The following is a 17,117-nucleotide window of genomic DNA, read 5'->3' on the forward strand; positions in this document are numbered from 1 at the left end:
GTTCCATCAACTACAACACTCTGTTTTCTTTCAGCAAGCAAATTACTGATCCAAATTGCTATGTCCCCCACAATCCCATTCCTCCACATTTTGTATAATAGCCTACTGTGGGGAACCTTAACGAACGCCTTGCTGGAATCCATATACACCACATCAACCTGTTTACTCTCATCTACCCGTTTGGTCACTTTGTCAAAAACTCGATAAGTTTCGTTAGGCATGACCTACCCTTCACAAAACCGTGCTGACTGTCCCTGATCCGATTATTCTTTTCGAGATGGTTATAAATCCTATCTCTTATAACCTTTTCCAACACATTACCAACAACTGAAGTGAGACTCACTGGTCTGTAATTACCAGGGTTGTCTCTACTACCTTTTTGAACAAGAGCACCACATTTGCTATCCTCCAGCCCTCAGGCACTATTCCTGTAGACAATGATGATTTGAAGATCAATGCCAAAGGCTCGGCAGTCTCTTCCCTTGCTTCCTAGAGGTTCCTAGAATAGATCTCATCCGGCCCAGGGGACTTGTCTATTTTCACACTCTGCAGTATTTCTAATACCTCTTCCTTGTGAACCTCAATCTCTTCTAGTCAAGGTGCAAGTATCTCTGTATCCTCCTCGCCAACATTTTCATTTTCTATATTGAACACTGTCGAAAAATATTTATTTAGTGCTTCCCCATCTCCTCTGATTCCACACACAACTTCCCAGTGTTATCCTTGGTTGGACCTAATGTAACTTTCGTCATTCTTTTATTCTTGACATACCTATGGAAAGCCTTAGGTTTAACCCTGATCCTATCCGCCAACAACTACTCATGTCTCCTCCTGGCTCTTCTGAGCTCTCTTTTTAGGTCTTTCCTGACTTCCTTGTAACCCTCAAACGCCCTAACTGAGTTTTCACATTTTGTCCTAACATAAGCCTTCTTCTTCTTCTTGACCAAGGATTCCATTTCCTCAGTAAACCAGGGCTCACGCGTTCCATATCTTCCTCCCTGCCTGACAGGTACATACTTCTCTAGGACACACAGGAGCTTTTCCTTGAATAAGCTCCACATTTTTAATGTGCTCATCCCCTGCAGTTTCCTTCCCCATTCTACGCTTCCTAAATCTTTCCTAATTGCATCGTAATTTCCCTTCCCCCAGTTCTAATTCTTGCTCGGTGGAGTACACCTATCCCTTTCCATCACTAAAGTAATTCACTCCCTGAATTTCTGCCTCAAGTCCCCATCTCTCTTCCGACCTATGTCGTTGGTGCCAATGTGGACCACGACTTGGGGCTGCTCTCCCTCCACCCGAAGGATCCCAAAAACACGATCAGAGACATCACGGACCCTGGCACGCAGGAGGCAACACACCAACTGTGAGTCTGTCTCGTCCCCACAGAACCTCCTATCTGTCCCGCTAACTATCGAGTCCCCAATGACCACTTCTCTGCTCCTCTTCCCCCTTCACTTCTGAGCAGTAGGTGCCCCACTGCTTTCCCCTAGTAAGTCATTCCCCAACAGTATCCAAAACGGTATACTTATTGTTGAGGGGAATGGCCACAGGAGATCCCTGCACTGCCTGCCAGTTCCCTAAATGTCCCCTAAATGTCACCCATCTGTCTTTTTCTTTTATTTGGGGAGTGACTACCTCTCTGTAAGTCCTGTCAATAACCCCCTCTACCTTCCGAATGATCCGAAGTTCATCCAACTCCAGCTCCAGTTCCATAACGCGGTTTTCGGGGAGCTAGTGTTGGGTGCACTTCCCACAGATGTAGTCAGCAGGGACACTAGTGGTGACCCTTACTTCCCACATAATGGAGGAGGAATATTCCACTGCCGTAAACTCCATTCCCACTATTCTAACTCCCGAAGTGACTACTAAAAAAAAAGGATTAGGAAAGAAACTAGTTACCTTACCTTGTCAATCTGGCTCCCACAACTTACCTTTTAGGATAGAGGAGGATGTTGGGTGGGAGACATTACCCGAGTAGTGTCTCGGGTAACGCAACCACGCAAATATAAACTGTTGTACTTACCCTTCCTAGAAGTCCTTCCTAGAGATTCTTCAGGCACACAGTAACGAATCTATTGAACTCATTGCTACAGAAGACTGTGGAGGCCAATGTTTTCAACGTGTTTAAGTGTGATGAGTTATACATGAAACGTCGACTTCTCCACCTTCTGATGCTGCCTGGACTGCTGTGTTATTCTAGCCTCCTGGTTATCTATTTTGAACGTATTTATGACAGGGAAAGATAGGTTTTTGATTAGTGACGGGATCAAGGGTTATGGGTGACGGCAACAGAATGGGGTTGAGAAACATATTAGGAGAAAGTGAGGACTGAAGCTGCTGGAGATCAAAATCGAAAAGTGTGGTGCTGGAAAAACACAGCAGGTCAACCAGCATCCTTGAGCAGGAGAATGGACGTCTCCGTTATAAACTCTTCATCAGAATCATATTAGCCTTGGTGGAGCATACTTGAATGGTGGATTGGCTTAATTATTTTCCGATATCTTATGAGCAATGCACATAATGATTTCATACACTCCTCGGGCAATAATTGCTGGAAACTGAATGAGCTCCTCTATTCCAAACTTTACACAATACACAAATCACAAAAAACATGAGTGCTTTGCTTAAAATATCATCACCAAATGAATGACTTTTGGAAACTCACTTCAATGAGTTTTGTTCTGACACAGTGAAAACACTTACTTTTAAAATGAGAAAGGAACAGCACTATGTAAACCAACAGTTGCATTTCTCCAGAAGTGACGTCCCTTGCCGTGAGCTCTTCGAACAGTTGGATTCTTTTAAGGTTTTGGTTCTACTGTTTTAAACTTTGCCTTGTCTCTCCGTGTGTGGAAATTATCAGTTGAGTCAACACAGAAGCACAGCGCTGACTGATCCTGAAACCAAGATGAGTAAGAACATGCAAATTGATCAAGACCTCGAATAAACTGGTGGAATGACATAACATTCAGAATTAATGCAGTGCGGCGTAAGGTTTTCCTGCCCATTGAATCCACACCAAACCTTCAAAGAGATCCAAACTAAATCTCGACTACTTTGTCCATGCATTGCCGAATCCGAAGACACTAAGGGCAATTTAGCATGGCCAATCCGTCTACCTTGCAATTTTTTGACTGTGGTTGGAAGAGCGAGAATGTGAAGTGTCCATACAGACAGCCACCTGCTCTTGCAAATGAATCCGGATGAGTGCTACTATGAGGTGGCAGTGCTAACTACTGAGACACAGTACTGCTCACGTGCCTGATTTCCCACCATGAATTTGCAAATCTGCTCTCTCCTATTTTGTTTTCATCAACTTGGCTGTACATCCAAATGTCGGCACACGTGTGACGGGAGATCTATTATAGAATCACAATGGAAATAAGCAATCCTTTAGCCCATCAGGTTTGCCCCTCCAAAGAGAAATATCTACCAGTTATATTGATCAATGAAATGCTTACCACTCTGCTGCAGGCAAAATAAAAATACTGTGAATGCTGGAAAGCTGAAATAAGAACTGAACATGATCGAGAACATTACATTTTGGTTCAGCTAGATTCTTGTTCAGAAATGCCAGATATATTGAAGTGAAAACCAAGAAGAATCGCTGTTGGACACGAGATATTCACTCTATTTTTCTCACACCATAAATGCTGCTAGACCTGCTGGGTTTCTCCAGCACTTACTGTACCGAGGTACCATTCATTTGTCACCTATTCTATCCAAGATCAATGCATTGACACTATTTTGTGTGAAACTCCATTTGATCGTTTGATCTGCACTGAAAGCTGCTGCTAACCATTTTACATGTCATCTACATATTTACGCCAGATATTTTCAACCATTTTGTGACCAGAGACTATTTAAAGAACACATTTGCACATTAAAAGACTTTTTCATGCAGATAAAGAATTGGACAGTTTTAACGATGGAAATACAAAAATAAAAATCCATCGTCATGCACAGCATCACTAAGGAACTGCTGTAAATCTTACATGCAAATTGTCTTCATTTTCTGCCAAATTTGAAATCCTGGAATTCTGTTTTGTCTCATAGCTTCTGTAGTATGAAACAAAGGTGTAAGAAATGATGGGTGGCCGATGGGAGTGCATGGAGAAATGCGTCATAAATTGGAATAGAACACAATTTTGGAAAAGGAAATGATAATCCACAATTACATTTATTGTCGTTGTCATCAAACTGTTCCCCTAGGTTATAGCTCATACAGAAACTGCAGGTCATCAAATGAAATTTCAGGAGAATTGGCTTACATCATGAGATATAACCAAGTGACTTATTACGTTGTGCTGATAAGTGAATGATCATCAGAAACTAGAGCATTTCAGTGTTCAGAAAAGGAAAGCAAGGGGACAACTGATTACAATGTATAGAGATAAACAGAACTTGCTGGAGATCTGTAAGTAACAGAAGCAGACATTGCTATTAATTAGGAACAATCAAAAGCAGAAATTTCTGGAGAAACATAGCTGGCCTTGCGGGATCCATGGAGAGAGAAACGAAGTTAATGTTTGGAGTTCAATGATCCTTCTTCAGGACCTAATCACACTTCACGAATCAATGCAGTGGAAACGTTAACTAATTTTCTCTCTCCACAGATGCTGACAAACCTGTTGAGTTTCTCAGCATTCTGTGTTTTTGTTTGTTTCAGAAATCCAAGTTCCTTTGTCTTCGTTTTGGTTTCCAATACAGGAACATATAAACATTTTAGAAATTGTAACAGTTTCTGCAGATATGCGAATAGGAAGATATTGGCAATATAACATAGGCTGCTGAATATATAATGAGAAATATGAAAATACAGAATTAACAAAACATGATTGTATCTGGCGATAGAATTTCAGCAAAACTTGCTGGCAGAGAAACAATCGACAGAAAAGAGTGAGAACCTTCAAAGCGAAAAGTCACAAAGATTTTCTGAGGAAGAGGAAGGTTATCATTGACTTCTCCTCACAAATGCTGCCAGACCTGCTGATCTTATTCAACAGTTTCTATCTTTGTTTCTGACAAGGATATTTGATTGCCTTCGACTGAAACATTGAATGCAATAGATCCAATGTTGCTGACCATACGAAACCATGTGGGAAAATATGTATTAAGAAGGAACCATTGTTGCTGCAATTGGATATAATGGACAGATTTCTTTGTATGGTTAGAGTAAGCCAAATGTACGCTCGTGTGAAGATATTAACTCTGTGGGAATTAAAAATAAAACATCAAAGCAGAGCGTAGTTTAATGTGAGACAATACTCAATGTACTGACGCAGAGCACATGAACTGCAATGGGTCTGGAAGACAAAGAACAAATAACAAAGAAAATATACAACCCAGGAACAAGCCATTCAGCGCTCCAAGCCTGTGACGATCCAAACCTACTGTCTAAACCTGTCGCCCAATTCCTAAGCATCTGTATCCCTCTGCTCCCCACCTACTCATGCAACTGTCCAGAAGCATCTTAAATGAATCTACCGTGCCGGCTTCTACACCTCTGCTGGCAACACATTCCACTACCATCTGTATGAAGTAATTGCCGTGTGTATCCCCCTTAAACTTTCCACCTCTCACCTTGAAAGCGTGACCTCTCGTTATTGAATACTTAACCCTGGGAAAAAGCGTGTATCTATCCACCCTATCTGTACCCTTTGTGATTTTGTAAACCTCAATCAGGATTCCCCTCAATCTCCTTTTTCATAATGAAAACAACCCTAACCTACTCAGCCTCTCGTCATAGCTAACACTTTCCATACCAGACAATATCCTCGCAAACTTTCTTTGCACTCTCTCCAAAGCGTCCACATCCTATTGGTAATGTGGCGACCAGAACTGTACGCAGTATTCTAAATGTGGATGAACCACGTGTTATACAATTTGAACATGACTTGCCAGCTCTTTTATTCAATATCCTGTCCAATGAAGGCAAGCATACTATATGCTTTTTGACAATTCAATCCACCTGTGTAGCAACCTTCAGGGAACAATGGACCTACACTCCCAGCTCTCTCTGCCCATCAACTTTTCCCAAGGCTCTTCCATTCATTGTATAATTCGCTCTAGAAATGGTCTTGCATAAATGCATCACCTCACATTTGTTTGGACTGAAATCCATCTGCCACTTTTCCGCCCAACTCTCCAGTCTATCTATATCCTACTGTATTCTTTGAAAGTACCTTATGCTTTCTGCTACTCCACAAATCTACGTGTCATCTGAGACAACTCACCTGTAATCTGTCAAGGGGCATTTGGGTATGAACAATTAATAGTGGTCCAGCCAGTGACACGCGAAATGACCCAATTTCCTGGTAAACATGTATTTACTTTATTATGCAGCAGTTCCCGTTGATGAATCATACTCTGTGCTCGTTGTCTCCCCCATCTTGTGAGCGCTGTGTGTGCAGCTCCTATCTGCAGTGTTTTAATTAACACATCATTTGTATATTGACAGTCTGTCTCTCTGCAATAAATGCTAGCCTAGCCAGTAACAAATATTCTCAAAGAAGAAAATGGATCATAAAAAGCCAATTGCTGAAGGAATGGTCGCTATTCACTTTGAGGGTTCTCACTCTATTTTCTGTCGATTGTTTCCCTGTCGGCAAGTTTTACTAAAATTTTATATCCAGGTACAAATTGCTTTCATTAATTCCATATTTTCATGTTTGGACATGTTTCAAGCCTCACAAAATGTTAAACGTTGGACATTAGGAAAAGCAGCTCAGATATTAATGTACCCTGTATTTATCATGTAAGATAGATTTGAGGCGATATGCCAGTTTTAAAAATTAAGAAGACTGAGGAAATTGTAAGAAAATGGAGGAGTGAACCACGTTGCAGTGAGTCGCGTGGCTTATATACGCCAGACCATGTAAGGACGGCAGTTTCTTTCATTAAAAGGTATTAATGAACATTAAAAGTTTTTGTTTTAATTTGACGGTTGTGACATCAGATTCTAAATTCCAGACTTTCTCTTTTTTCTAATAGAAACAATTTAATTCAAACATCAACTTGAAATTTAAGCCCAGGTCGCCGTCTCGATGTATAGATGTAGATTTAATAGCACGAGGCCATCAACTTGAGTTGGCTGAGCTTCAGAGATGAAACATCAGAGCCACTTAACACTCCATTTCCCCTCTCAACATCGCCTCCTCAAGGTCATAGTGATGCACACTATATGGCGATTATCATACAAGTCTTAACCACTCCCCGTCATCTGGTGCAACCATTTGTCATTACATTGAAGCTGCACTTCCTGAAGGGCAGCAGAAAATAAGAGCAGCTTTCACTTGTTGTGTTGGTGGCACCATCTTTCGGGCAATGTCACCGAATAAGGCTATGGTGTCCTGTGCATGGATTGATTGTCAACAGTCAAAAACGATAAAGAAAGGATTTATTTCAAAAGAATGATTTGCCTGAAAACCATTTGGAGAACTTTAGGTTGCACGTTATCTATGCAAGTGCAAACTGTTTCTTGCTTTTAAGAAACATCTGCTATTTTTAACAGCAATAGAGCTGTGGTTCAGATCTGAAAATAAGAAACCAGTCGACTGAAAAGGTCTTAGTGACAATCTTTCGACAGTCTTTGCCCAGTATCATCAGGTTGAGTTGAATAATCAGAATCACTTTTTTTTTTAACTGTGTGTTGAAATCAGTTTCTTTAAAAAAAACTTCCCTTCTGTTCCTGTCAAGATCCTGGTGTCCAGTTTAAAATAGCCTATCGTTTGAACAATCATTTCTCCTGCGTGCTTTGCCAGATAAGGATTACACCAGTGCAAGCTTTGTTGTTAACTGGTGCTGAATGTGGTCAATGTGTGAAGCTCAGAATAACAGAAAGAAGGTGGTTCTTCGCCTATTGCGTTAAAAAAAAGACGTTCACAGGATGTGTATACTCAACCTGAAACTCTGTAAAGAGTTCTGCTTCTTTTTTTCTGAAATGGAGAAAATATGTGAAATAATGTTTTTCATGATCCATTATTGTCGAAGTGTCAAAAATATCCACAGCATTTTAATTGGCACGGAATTTTGGGTTAGTTCACGTTTTAACACCCTGTTCTGAATCAGACCCCTCTCAAGCACACATGTCCATGATCCTCAATTTTGTTAGGCCCAATCGACTCACCTTTCAAAATTTGATCTGCAGTGGAAGCCAAAAAGTGCACGGTATCGTATTCACTCTTCAAAATGAAACATACTGGAACACTGCATCAGACGTTCACTTTAGTTTAATTCAAGTTAAGGACAATTTGATTACTTCTCATTGCTCAACTCTCTGTCGCCTTCTCTCTTTATCTTGCACTTCCTTTGCAGAGGTCACACACTATTTCCTTCCTGAAAAACCTTGCCTGTATTTTTCTCTCTCTCTTTCTCTCTCGGTTGGTATAGTCTTCTCTCTCCTCCTGTCTCTCATCCAAACATTTTCCCATTCCCCATTTTAGTTTTCTCCATCATTTCTTTACCTGGTATATTTTAATTTCCTCCACTCTCTTCAGCTTCTTCCCGTTATGCTGTTTTCCCCATTCCTCCCCTTTCTCACTGTGTGTTAAATGCTTTCTCATTTCCATGGGATTCATAAATTATTGTGCACAGCTTTGATCACTCACTCGAGAAAGTCTAAGATTATATCAGCTGCCGTTCAGAGAAGATTTACTGAATTAATCACTGGGAAGAATAGATTGACTTAAGAGGAAAGGTGGCTAAAAATGGTCTGAATCCATGAGAGTTTAGAGGTGATTCTTTTCAAACATGAAGCAATCTGATTGGGAGTTGACAGGGTTAATTCCGTGAAATTGATTCCCCAGCAAGTAAGAAACTGTAGCTTGGATCTCCCAATTCAGAAGATAGGAGGGGAACTTATTTTCTGTCAGTGGGGCATCAGTGGTATATATATCTTTCGTGGTGAACAATGGAGTTATTAAACATCTTTGAGACAGTTGCGAGAGATTCCTGCACTGCTTGCTTGAGCGTCATTAATTTTCAATCTCTCAATCTGTGTCTCTGGTTTTCCTGTACTACTTTTGTCATTTGAGATTCATTTTCTTGCTTTCTTTTATTTTATTCTGACCTGCCCTTTTGAATTGCAGATCGTGTCGATTTGGCTAAATCCTCATCGAAATTTCAAAAACACTAAAACCCCATTTTACTCACCACCTTATCTCCAGCTCCGCCTCAGCTGTCAACATTGCCCAAATTCTGAACTCACCAGCACGTGGAACTGCGAGTAATCTCAGGTCTGTCCTATAATTTTGCGGCGAGCTCCCCAAATTGACGAGAATGTCAATCCTATTCTGATCTGTATTTTTGGTTAAAATGAATACCCCGGATTACCGCACTATGAATGTGAGGATGCAAGGTTCAAGAACTGTCCACAGATGCTTCAAAAGCAGCATATGGCCAAGTGTTATTGCCACTTAGCTATTAATCTAGAGATCCAACTCCTGTACTGTGGATGCGGGTTCAAATACGCCATGACTGATGGGGAATATTTATTCAATCAAAACTTGCACGTAAATGTCTAGTGGTGACCATTGATGAGAACATAGAACATAGAACATAGAAGAATACAGCGCAGTACAGGCCCTTTGGCCCTCGATGTTGCGCCGATCCAAGCCCACCTGACCTATACTAACCCACTATCCTCCATATACCTATCCAATGCCCGCTTAAATGCCCATAAAGAGGGAGAGTCCACCACTGCTACTGGCAGGGCATTCCATGAACTTACGACTCGCTGAGTGAAGAACCTACCCCTAACTTCAGTCCTATATCTACCCCCCCTTAATTTAAAGCTATGCCCCCTTGTAATACCCGACTCCATACGCGGGAAAAGGTTCACACTGTCAACCCTATCTAACCCCCTAATCATCTTGTACACCTCAATCAAGTCACCCCTAAACCTTCTTTTCTCTAATGAAAACAGCCCCAAGTGTCTCAGTCTTTCCTCATACGATCTTCCTTCCATACCAGGCAACATCCTGGTAAACCTCCTCTGCACCCGTTCCAGTGCCTCCACACCCTTCCTATAGTATGGCGACCAAAACTGCACACAATATTCCAGATGCGGCCGCACCAGAGTCTTATACAACTGCATCATGACCTCAGGACTCCGGAACTCAATTCCTCTACCAATAAAAGCCAGAATTCTTCGTGATCTTTTGGGAAGGGGACTTCCATCCTTCCCTGGTCAGGCCTACATGTGACCCCCAACAAAATGGCCGATTCTCAGGTGCCTTCTTGGTAATTAGCAATGGACAATGAATTCTGGACCAGTGGTGCTGGAAGAGCACAGCAATTCAGGCAGCATCCAACGAGCAGCGAATTCTGGACACCAAATCCGGTCAATCAATTAAAGAATGTGGGTTGCAGCATCTAAATTCGTGTTGTAGGATGGAAAGATTCGACAAAGTGCTGGTTCAGTGATAGTAAAGATGACGTCATAAAGTCTCATGGCCGACAGACAGGCGTGTAAGTCTCCTTATGCAGGTCGTAGACGTTTAAATTCAAGTAGGTGAAAATCTCATCGTAAGTCGCTGCTGGCATGTCAATGGAAAATAAACAAATGGCTCTCTTATTCTATTTGCAGATTGAAAGCTGTCATCCTGACTTGGTCTGACCTTCATGAGAATCCAAACTTGGTTCAATGTGATAAAGTCTGAACTGCACTCTGGATAAGAAATGCTGGCCTAGAAAATAACACCCACCTCACATGATTGAAGTGATAATCTTGAATTTCAAACACAGAAGACATCAAGAAGGTTCTTCAGTTTTACAATATACAACAGGAGCTTAGGCCCCATTGCTCCATGCCAGTCAACAAGCCGATCTGCACAATTCCAATTGCAGCAATTGGTCTATAGCCTTCTTTACTATAGCACTTCAACTAATCATCAAAATACTTCATGAATTCTGTGATAGTTCCCGTCACCATTATCTGTTCAAGCAGTGCGCTCAGGATACCTCTCACCTTCGGGGCGGAAAAAGAACCTGCGAAGTCTCCTTAACCACTTTGCATTTACCTTGAATCCAAGTCCCCTGATTATTGATCTCTCAGTGGAATGAAATGAATCTTTTTTAATCTGTACATGCTGCTTATAACACTCAATCTGGTGCCCCTAACTCCCTAGCTCTTCCTGCTCAAAGGTAAACGACCCCAGTTATATAGAGCTTTTGCAGCGTAGACAGTCTGTGTCCACAGCTGAAAGGTTTCATTCCAGGAAATGTCGTAGTGAATATATTCTGCAACCTATCCAGTGGTTTCACATGCTCCACATAGTGAGTCGAAGAGAATTGCACCCAATACTAGGATTTGGGATGTCACATTGTGTCTGTACAGGACATTGATGTGATCACGTTTAGAATAACCGTGTACAATACTGATCGCCCTTTGACAGGAAAGATATTGTTAACATTGAGATAGTACACAAATGATTTACAATAATGTTGCCAGGTATGGAGGGTTCGAATTAGAGGGAGGCTGAATAGTTTCCCCTGGAGTGCAGGAGACTGAGGGGTGACTTTATAGATTTTGGTAAGATTAAGTGGGCCATGGATAGCGTACATAGCCAAAGTGTTTTTCCTCAGGTGAGTGAGTCCAAAGTAGAGGGCAAAGGTAAACGTTGAGAGAGCAAACATTTGCAAACGACCTGAGGGGTAACCTTTTTACATAGAGGTTAGTGGGTACGTGTAATGATCTGCCAGACATACTGATGGAGGCGGGTACAATTAGAACAATTCAAAGGCATCTGCATGGGTTCGGAGGGATATGGGCAAACTGATAGCAAAAGAGTGGAGATGAATTGAAGTTATCTGACTGGTATGGATGGATTTAGAATTAATGTAGAAACAGACCCATCGGCCCAACAAATCCACACCGACCCTCTGAAGACTATCCCATCCAAACACATTACTCTGCTTTTACCCCAGACTAATGCCACTTGCCTACACATCCCTGAACATTATGAGCAACTTAGCATGGCCAATTCACCTAACCTGGACATCTTGGAGTGTGGAAGGAAACCGGATCACCCAGACAAAACCCACGCAGACACAGGGCGAATGTGCAAACTCCACGCAGACAGTCGGTCGAGGCTGGAATCAAACTCGGGTCCCTGGTGCTGTGAAGCAGCAGTACTAAGCATTTAGCCACAATGCCATTTTACTTCTGAGGCTGCGATATTCTACGTGAATTTTCATTTTTAGCATGTTCTCCGTTGTCTCTTCTATCCTTTGCGCTCTCTGGAAACCAGAACTGTGCAGAATAACCTTTAGGTTACACAGAATCGGAACAGACAATGGTAACTCTCCGTGCAAAATGTGGATGGGAACCTCATGTCATAGTGTGAAATAGAGACTGGACCTTTACACAGGAGCTCCCAGGGAAACCTTGACAAGTTCACTGTAACTTCCTTGATTATTGTTCCACTCCTCTAGAAATGAACTCCAGAGTTTCCATTTTTGTAACATCCATCTTAGCCCACATTACAATCATTAGCAATCCGCATCTCGCTAACACACAAGGACAAGTCCTTCAATCTTTATCCCCAATTCTATTCAAACTGACTACCCAAACAGGATGCGTCTTCAACGGTCTCACAGCCCCACCAAAACGTACTCCTGCCTGGCCAACTCCGACTCCAAGACTCCTCCTACATTTCCAAACGCATTCCCCAGTGGAAGACCATTTCAGACAGGTAGTCAAACCAATAGCTGGCTCACTTGTTGAGCTGTACTAATTGCGGCCTAGCAGAACCTTGATACTGCTGCAGGAAGCAGTGACTCAGACCCAGGAAACCCCCGGCAATTCTGACCCTGCATTGAGCGATGTTGGCAGAAACAACAGGCCACTCTCCCCACTCCTCACCGCTCTCTCCTTTTCCACAATTGGACCAAAGATGCAGTTTCCATGTGACATGATTTTATGACTCTACTCCAGTTGTGGCCCAGTTAATTTCTTTGAAAAAAACCTCTCTTGTTGTAAATAATGTCTTAACTCGTAATGACAAGTATCTTCTAGGCCTTGCTAATCCTCTTTTTCACTTCCTTTTTGCGAACAAGTACATGTGAAGTGCCCAGCCAGTTCACTCTGACCGTCTGGACTTCATAGAGTCTTAATTATTCATCAAGTACTGTGCCCCCTTGTCCATCCTCCCAATTGCACCAGGTGACAATTTTCACGATTGCCAATATGCTGTCAGTTGAAGTCATTCGAACTTGTTATTTCTTATGAAAACAGTTTCAAGTGTTCTGTCAGCTTACTCACCAAACTTCCTCCACTTATTAATATACACTGCAAACACCATCCATGGTGATGTCTGTTTCCATGCAATCCTCTATGTGTTTCTTGACGCCTGGTCTCCTTCAATTTCACACTCCATCATATCTACGCTTCACCTGCTAAGCTCAAATTGGTCTTTATGTCACACTTAGTTTGAAATAACCAATGCCATGGGCGATAGTTTGGGTTGAATTTTTTTTTTCAATTCATTCATAGGCTGTTGGCGCCATTGGCCAGTCAATCATTTTTTGGCCATTGCTGTGGGTCTACAGTTAAAGAATCCAGGACTTGAGGTGAATTTATTTACTATCTGGAGTCAAGTCTCTGAGCTGGCTGGAGACTAGGTTGTGGTGTGGACTGGATTGGAAATGTTATTGGTTTGAACATTCTATTTCTCTATTTTCTACTTTACTCATGTGATCTATAATGTTGTACATTTCATATAGTTATTTTTGTTCTTTTTCTAACAACTTGCAGTGCAGAAACTATACCTTGTACCTAAGATGAGATCGCAAGTGGTGACTTGTAAGTATTTCATTGTAATTATATATGTACAATTGACAACAAGCCTAATGCTAATTCGAGAAGTGATATCGTTCAGAGGGAGGCAATTCGGCCCATGTGCACTGTACCAACACCTCAAAGAGCACTCACCTAATCCCTGTAATCTTGCATTTCCCATTACTAAACTACCACGTCTGCACATCCCAGTACCTCCGGCAATTTAACATAGCCAATCGGCATAATTTGCTCATCTTTGGATGCTGAGTAGAAACCAGAGCACGCAGTGCAAAACGACACAGACACAGGGAAAATGTGCAAACTCCACATGGACCGAGGCGGGAATCAAACCTGGATCCCTGACGCTGAGAGGCTGCAGTGATAATTACTGAGCCACCCTTGTCACAGAGTTGCATGATCCAGTAAGGATGGCAGATTTTCTTCCCTAAAGAGGCAGATATTATCTCACTTAACAATGAATTCATGATCAGCATTAGACACATAATTCTAAAGTTCCTTGAATTCAAATTGAAATTCCTGAAATGGTGGAATTCGAGCTCAGACCCCGAGAACATTATTGAGTTTTCTGGATAAACAGTCCAGCAATAATACTACTTAACAATTGTGCCGCCTCAAGTACTGGGAGATAGTGAAGATTGCTAATGCTGGAGATCGAAGGTGTTGGGAAAGCACAGCTGGTCAGGCAGCATCCGAGGAGCTGGAGAATCGATATTTTGAGCATAAGCTCTTTATTTGGAATGAGGCTTGTGGGCCAAGAGTGCAGTGAGCTGGCGGGGTTGGGGGGGGGGGGGGGGGGGGGCGGGGGGGGGGGGAATATAGTTGAGCATGCGATTTGTAGATGGATGTCGGAAAAACGTGATAGATCAGAGAGGAAGGTGGAGTGGATATTTCGGAAGGAAAATGGACGGGTAGGACAAGTAAAGAAGGCAGTGCCGAGTTCGCAAAGTGGAAGATGAGGCGTTCTTCCACCAGGTATTGGGTGGCAAGACTTTGGTGATGGAGGAGGCCCAGGACCTGGGGGAGTGGGAGGGGGAGTTAAAGAGGGGCATACGCTCTGTGCCCTAACACTTTTTCTCTTCCTCCCACTCTACCAAGGGCACGCAGGTTTTGGGCCTCCTCCAGCGCCAAGCCCTTTCCACCTGACGCCTGGAGGAAGAACGCCTCACATTCTGCCGTAATGCCCTACAACCACATGGGACCACTGTGTATTTCACTACTTTTCTCATTTCCTCTCCACTCACCTTACCCTAGATCCAATTTTCCAAATTGACTCCGCCTCTTGACCTGTTCTACGTCTCTATCTGCCCTCCCACATCTCCGAAATATCTCCTTCACCCACACTCCTATCCACCTATCTCATTCTCAAATACCTTTCCCCCAGCCCCACCCCCCTCCCATTTATCTTTCAACCAGCTTGGCTCATTGTTGATGGAAACCTTAGGCTTGAAATGTCAATTCTCCTGCTCCTCGATGCTGGCTGACACGCTGTGTTTTTCCAGCACCACACTCTCGATTCACCTCAAATACTAATTGGGGAAGCAGATACTCTCATGGGAGCCCAGGATCCGATGGCACCTTGTGCTCTTATAGCCACTGTATATATGCAGTGAGTCCAGTTGAGTTTCTATTCATTAATAGACAAAAAAGAAATTTCTTGAAATGGTCAGCAGGTGTGGCAGCCTCGGAGGAGAGAAATCAGAGGTAACGTTTCAGGTTGATTTACACTTCCTCAGAACCTTTTTCGGGTCGCTCTTCATGTTTTGCCTCGTTCACTCTGGCTCTCTCACCTGCTCACTCTTTCTCTTTTCTTATGTCTCTCTATCTTTCTATCTCTCACTTTCTCTCTCTCTCTCTTGCTCTTTCAGTTGGTATTTCGCTCTCTCGTGTTTTCTCCTCTTCACTTGCTCTCTAGGCTGGATTTGCTTTCTCTCGCTTTCCCAATCATTCTATCTCTCTTACTCTCCTGCACTGTCTCCCATTTTTTCTACTCACTCACCCTATAACTTACTGCCACCGTATCTCTCTCTCTCTTTCTGTCTCACTGTTTTGCGTTCTCGCTTGCTCTATTGTTCATTCACTCTATTTTTGCACTCTTGCTTTCTCTTACCATCTTGGTCTTCTTCTGTTCTGCTCCCTCATGTTCAATCTCTCATTCTCTTTCATTCTCCACTTGCTTGCTCTCTCTCACTCTCTATGCAGTTCCTCTCTCTTCCCCTCACTACTTACTTGTTCACTCACTCACTGTCTCATGCCCTCTCTCTCTTGCTCTCTTTCTGTCTTGTGCTTGCACTTTCTCTCTCTCTGTTTCATGCTTTACCTCTTTGCTCGCTTTCATTCACTGCCTCACACTCCGTCACTCTTTCATGCTCTCTCTCTATTGTTCCCTCTCCACACGCTTTCACACTGGCTATCGAACTCTGTCTAGCTCTCTGCCTGCTTGCTTGCTCCCATACTCTCCCTCTGCGTTGCCTGCTCTCTCACCTGCTCACTCACAACGAAACATTAATTTGCTATTTCACACACATTCTCTCAGATGCACTCCCACTCATTCACTCTCGTTTACTCTCTCACTCTGATTCAGATTTGCTCTGTTGCGCTGCCTCTCAATCATGCTTTCTATCTCTCACTCTGTCTCTCGAGTTCTCTCCTACTCATTCTCTCTCTCAAGCACTCTCTTGGAATCTCTTCAGTGTCTCTCAATATCTCAGCATTCTCTCTCAGTAACTCTCTCTCAACTGCGCTTTCTTTCTCTTGCTCTCCCCATTTCTTGCCATCTTGCACGGTCTCTGTTTCAGTCTGTTTCACTCTTTCACATTACCACTTACACTCCCGCTTTCTCTCTTTTTCACGGTTTCTCTCACTTGCAGTCTCTCTCTCTCTCTCGCTCGCACTCTTGCTCATTCTCTCGTCCACTCACAAACTTGAGAGTTCTCTCTCTGCCTAGCTCACCTTGGTGCCCACTCTCTCTCCAGTCACTGACTCTCATTGGATCACTATCACTGTCACATGATCTCTCTTTTGCTCGCTCTGTCTCTTATTTTGTCTCCCTCTCGCTCGTTCCCTCTCACACACGCTTACTGTCTCCATTATGCACTCTCCTTAATTCTGTCTGTCTCAGTCTCTGTCTGTCTCTCTCTCTCTCTCTCTCTCTCTGTCTCTTACTCTCTCACACACTCTCTCTCTCACTCTGTGTCCCTTCATTTCTCTATCTCGGCCTTGTCACTCTTCCTCTCTCTTGCTCACTTACTCTGGCCCATTTATCATCTCACTTGTTCTCTCCCTGCATTGACCTCACTTGTTCTGTTTCTCGCTG

At 42.8% G+C, this 17,117-nt stretch overlaps 1 protein-coding gene across 11 annotated transcripts in view; it reads right to left on the minus strand.

The window, feature by feature from the left end:
- LOC122544068 (ecto-ADP-ribosyltransferase 5-like) overlaps positions 1 to 8,282 on the minus strand; it is a 29,514-nt gene extending 21,232 nt beyond the window's left edge. For all 11 annotated transcript variants that reach the window (XR_015753882.1, XR_015753881.1, XR_006310255.2 and 8 more), the window contains exons 1-2: positions 8,132 to 8,282; positions 2,707 to 2,900 (exon numbers count right to left, since the gene is read on the minus strand). Coding sequence is in view for 1 of the 11 variants with exons in the window: in XM_043683070.2 (XP_043539005.2) it covers positions 2,707 to 2,752 (46 nt within the window). In the remaining 10 variants the exon portion in view is untranslated. The remainder of the gene's footprint in view (positions 1 to 2,706; positions 2,901 to 8,131) is intronic.
- Between the last annotated feature and the right edge of the window lie 8,835 nt (positions 8,283 to 17,117).

The sequence above is a fragment of the Chiloscyllium plagiosum genome, unplaced genomic scaffold, assembly GCF_037043375.1.
Source record: "Chiloscyllium plagiosum isolate Xiang-an unplaced genomic scaffold, Cpla_swu_hap1 HiC_scaffold_40, whole genome shotgun sequence".
In the NCBI taxonomy this organism is placed as follows: domain Eukaryota; kingdom Metazoa; phylum Chordata; class Chondrichthyes; order Orectolobiformes; family Hemiscylliidae; genus Chiloscyllium; species Chiloscyllium plagiosum.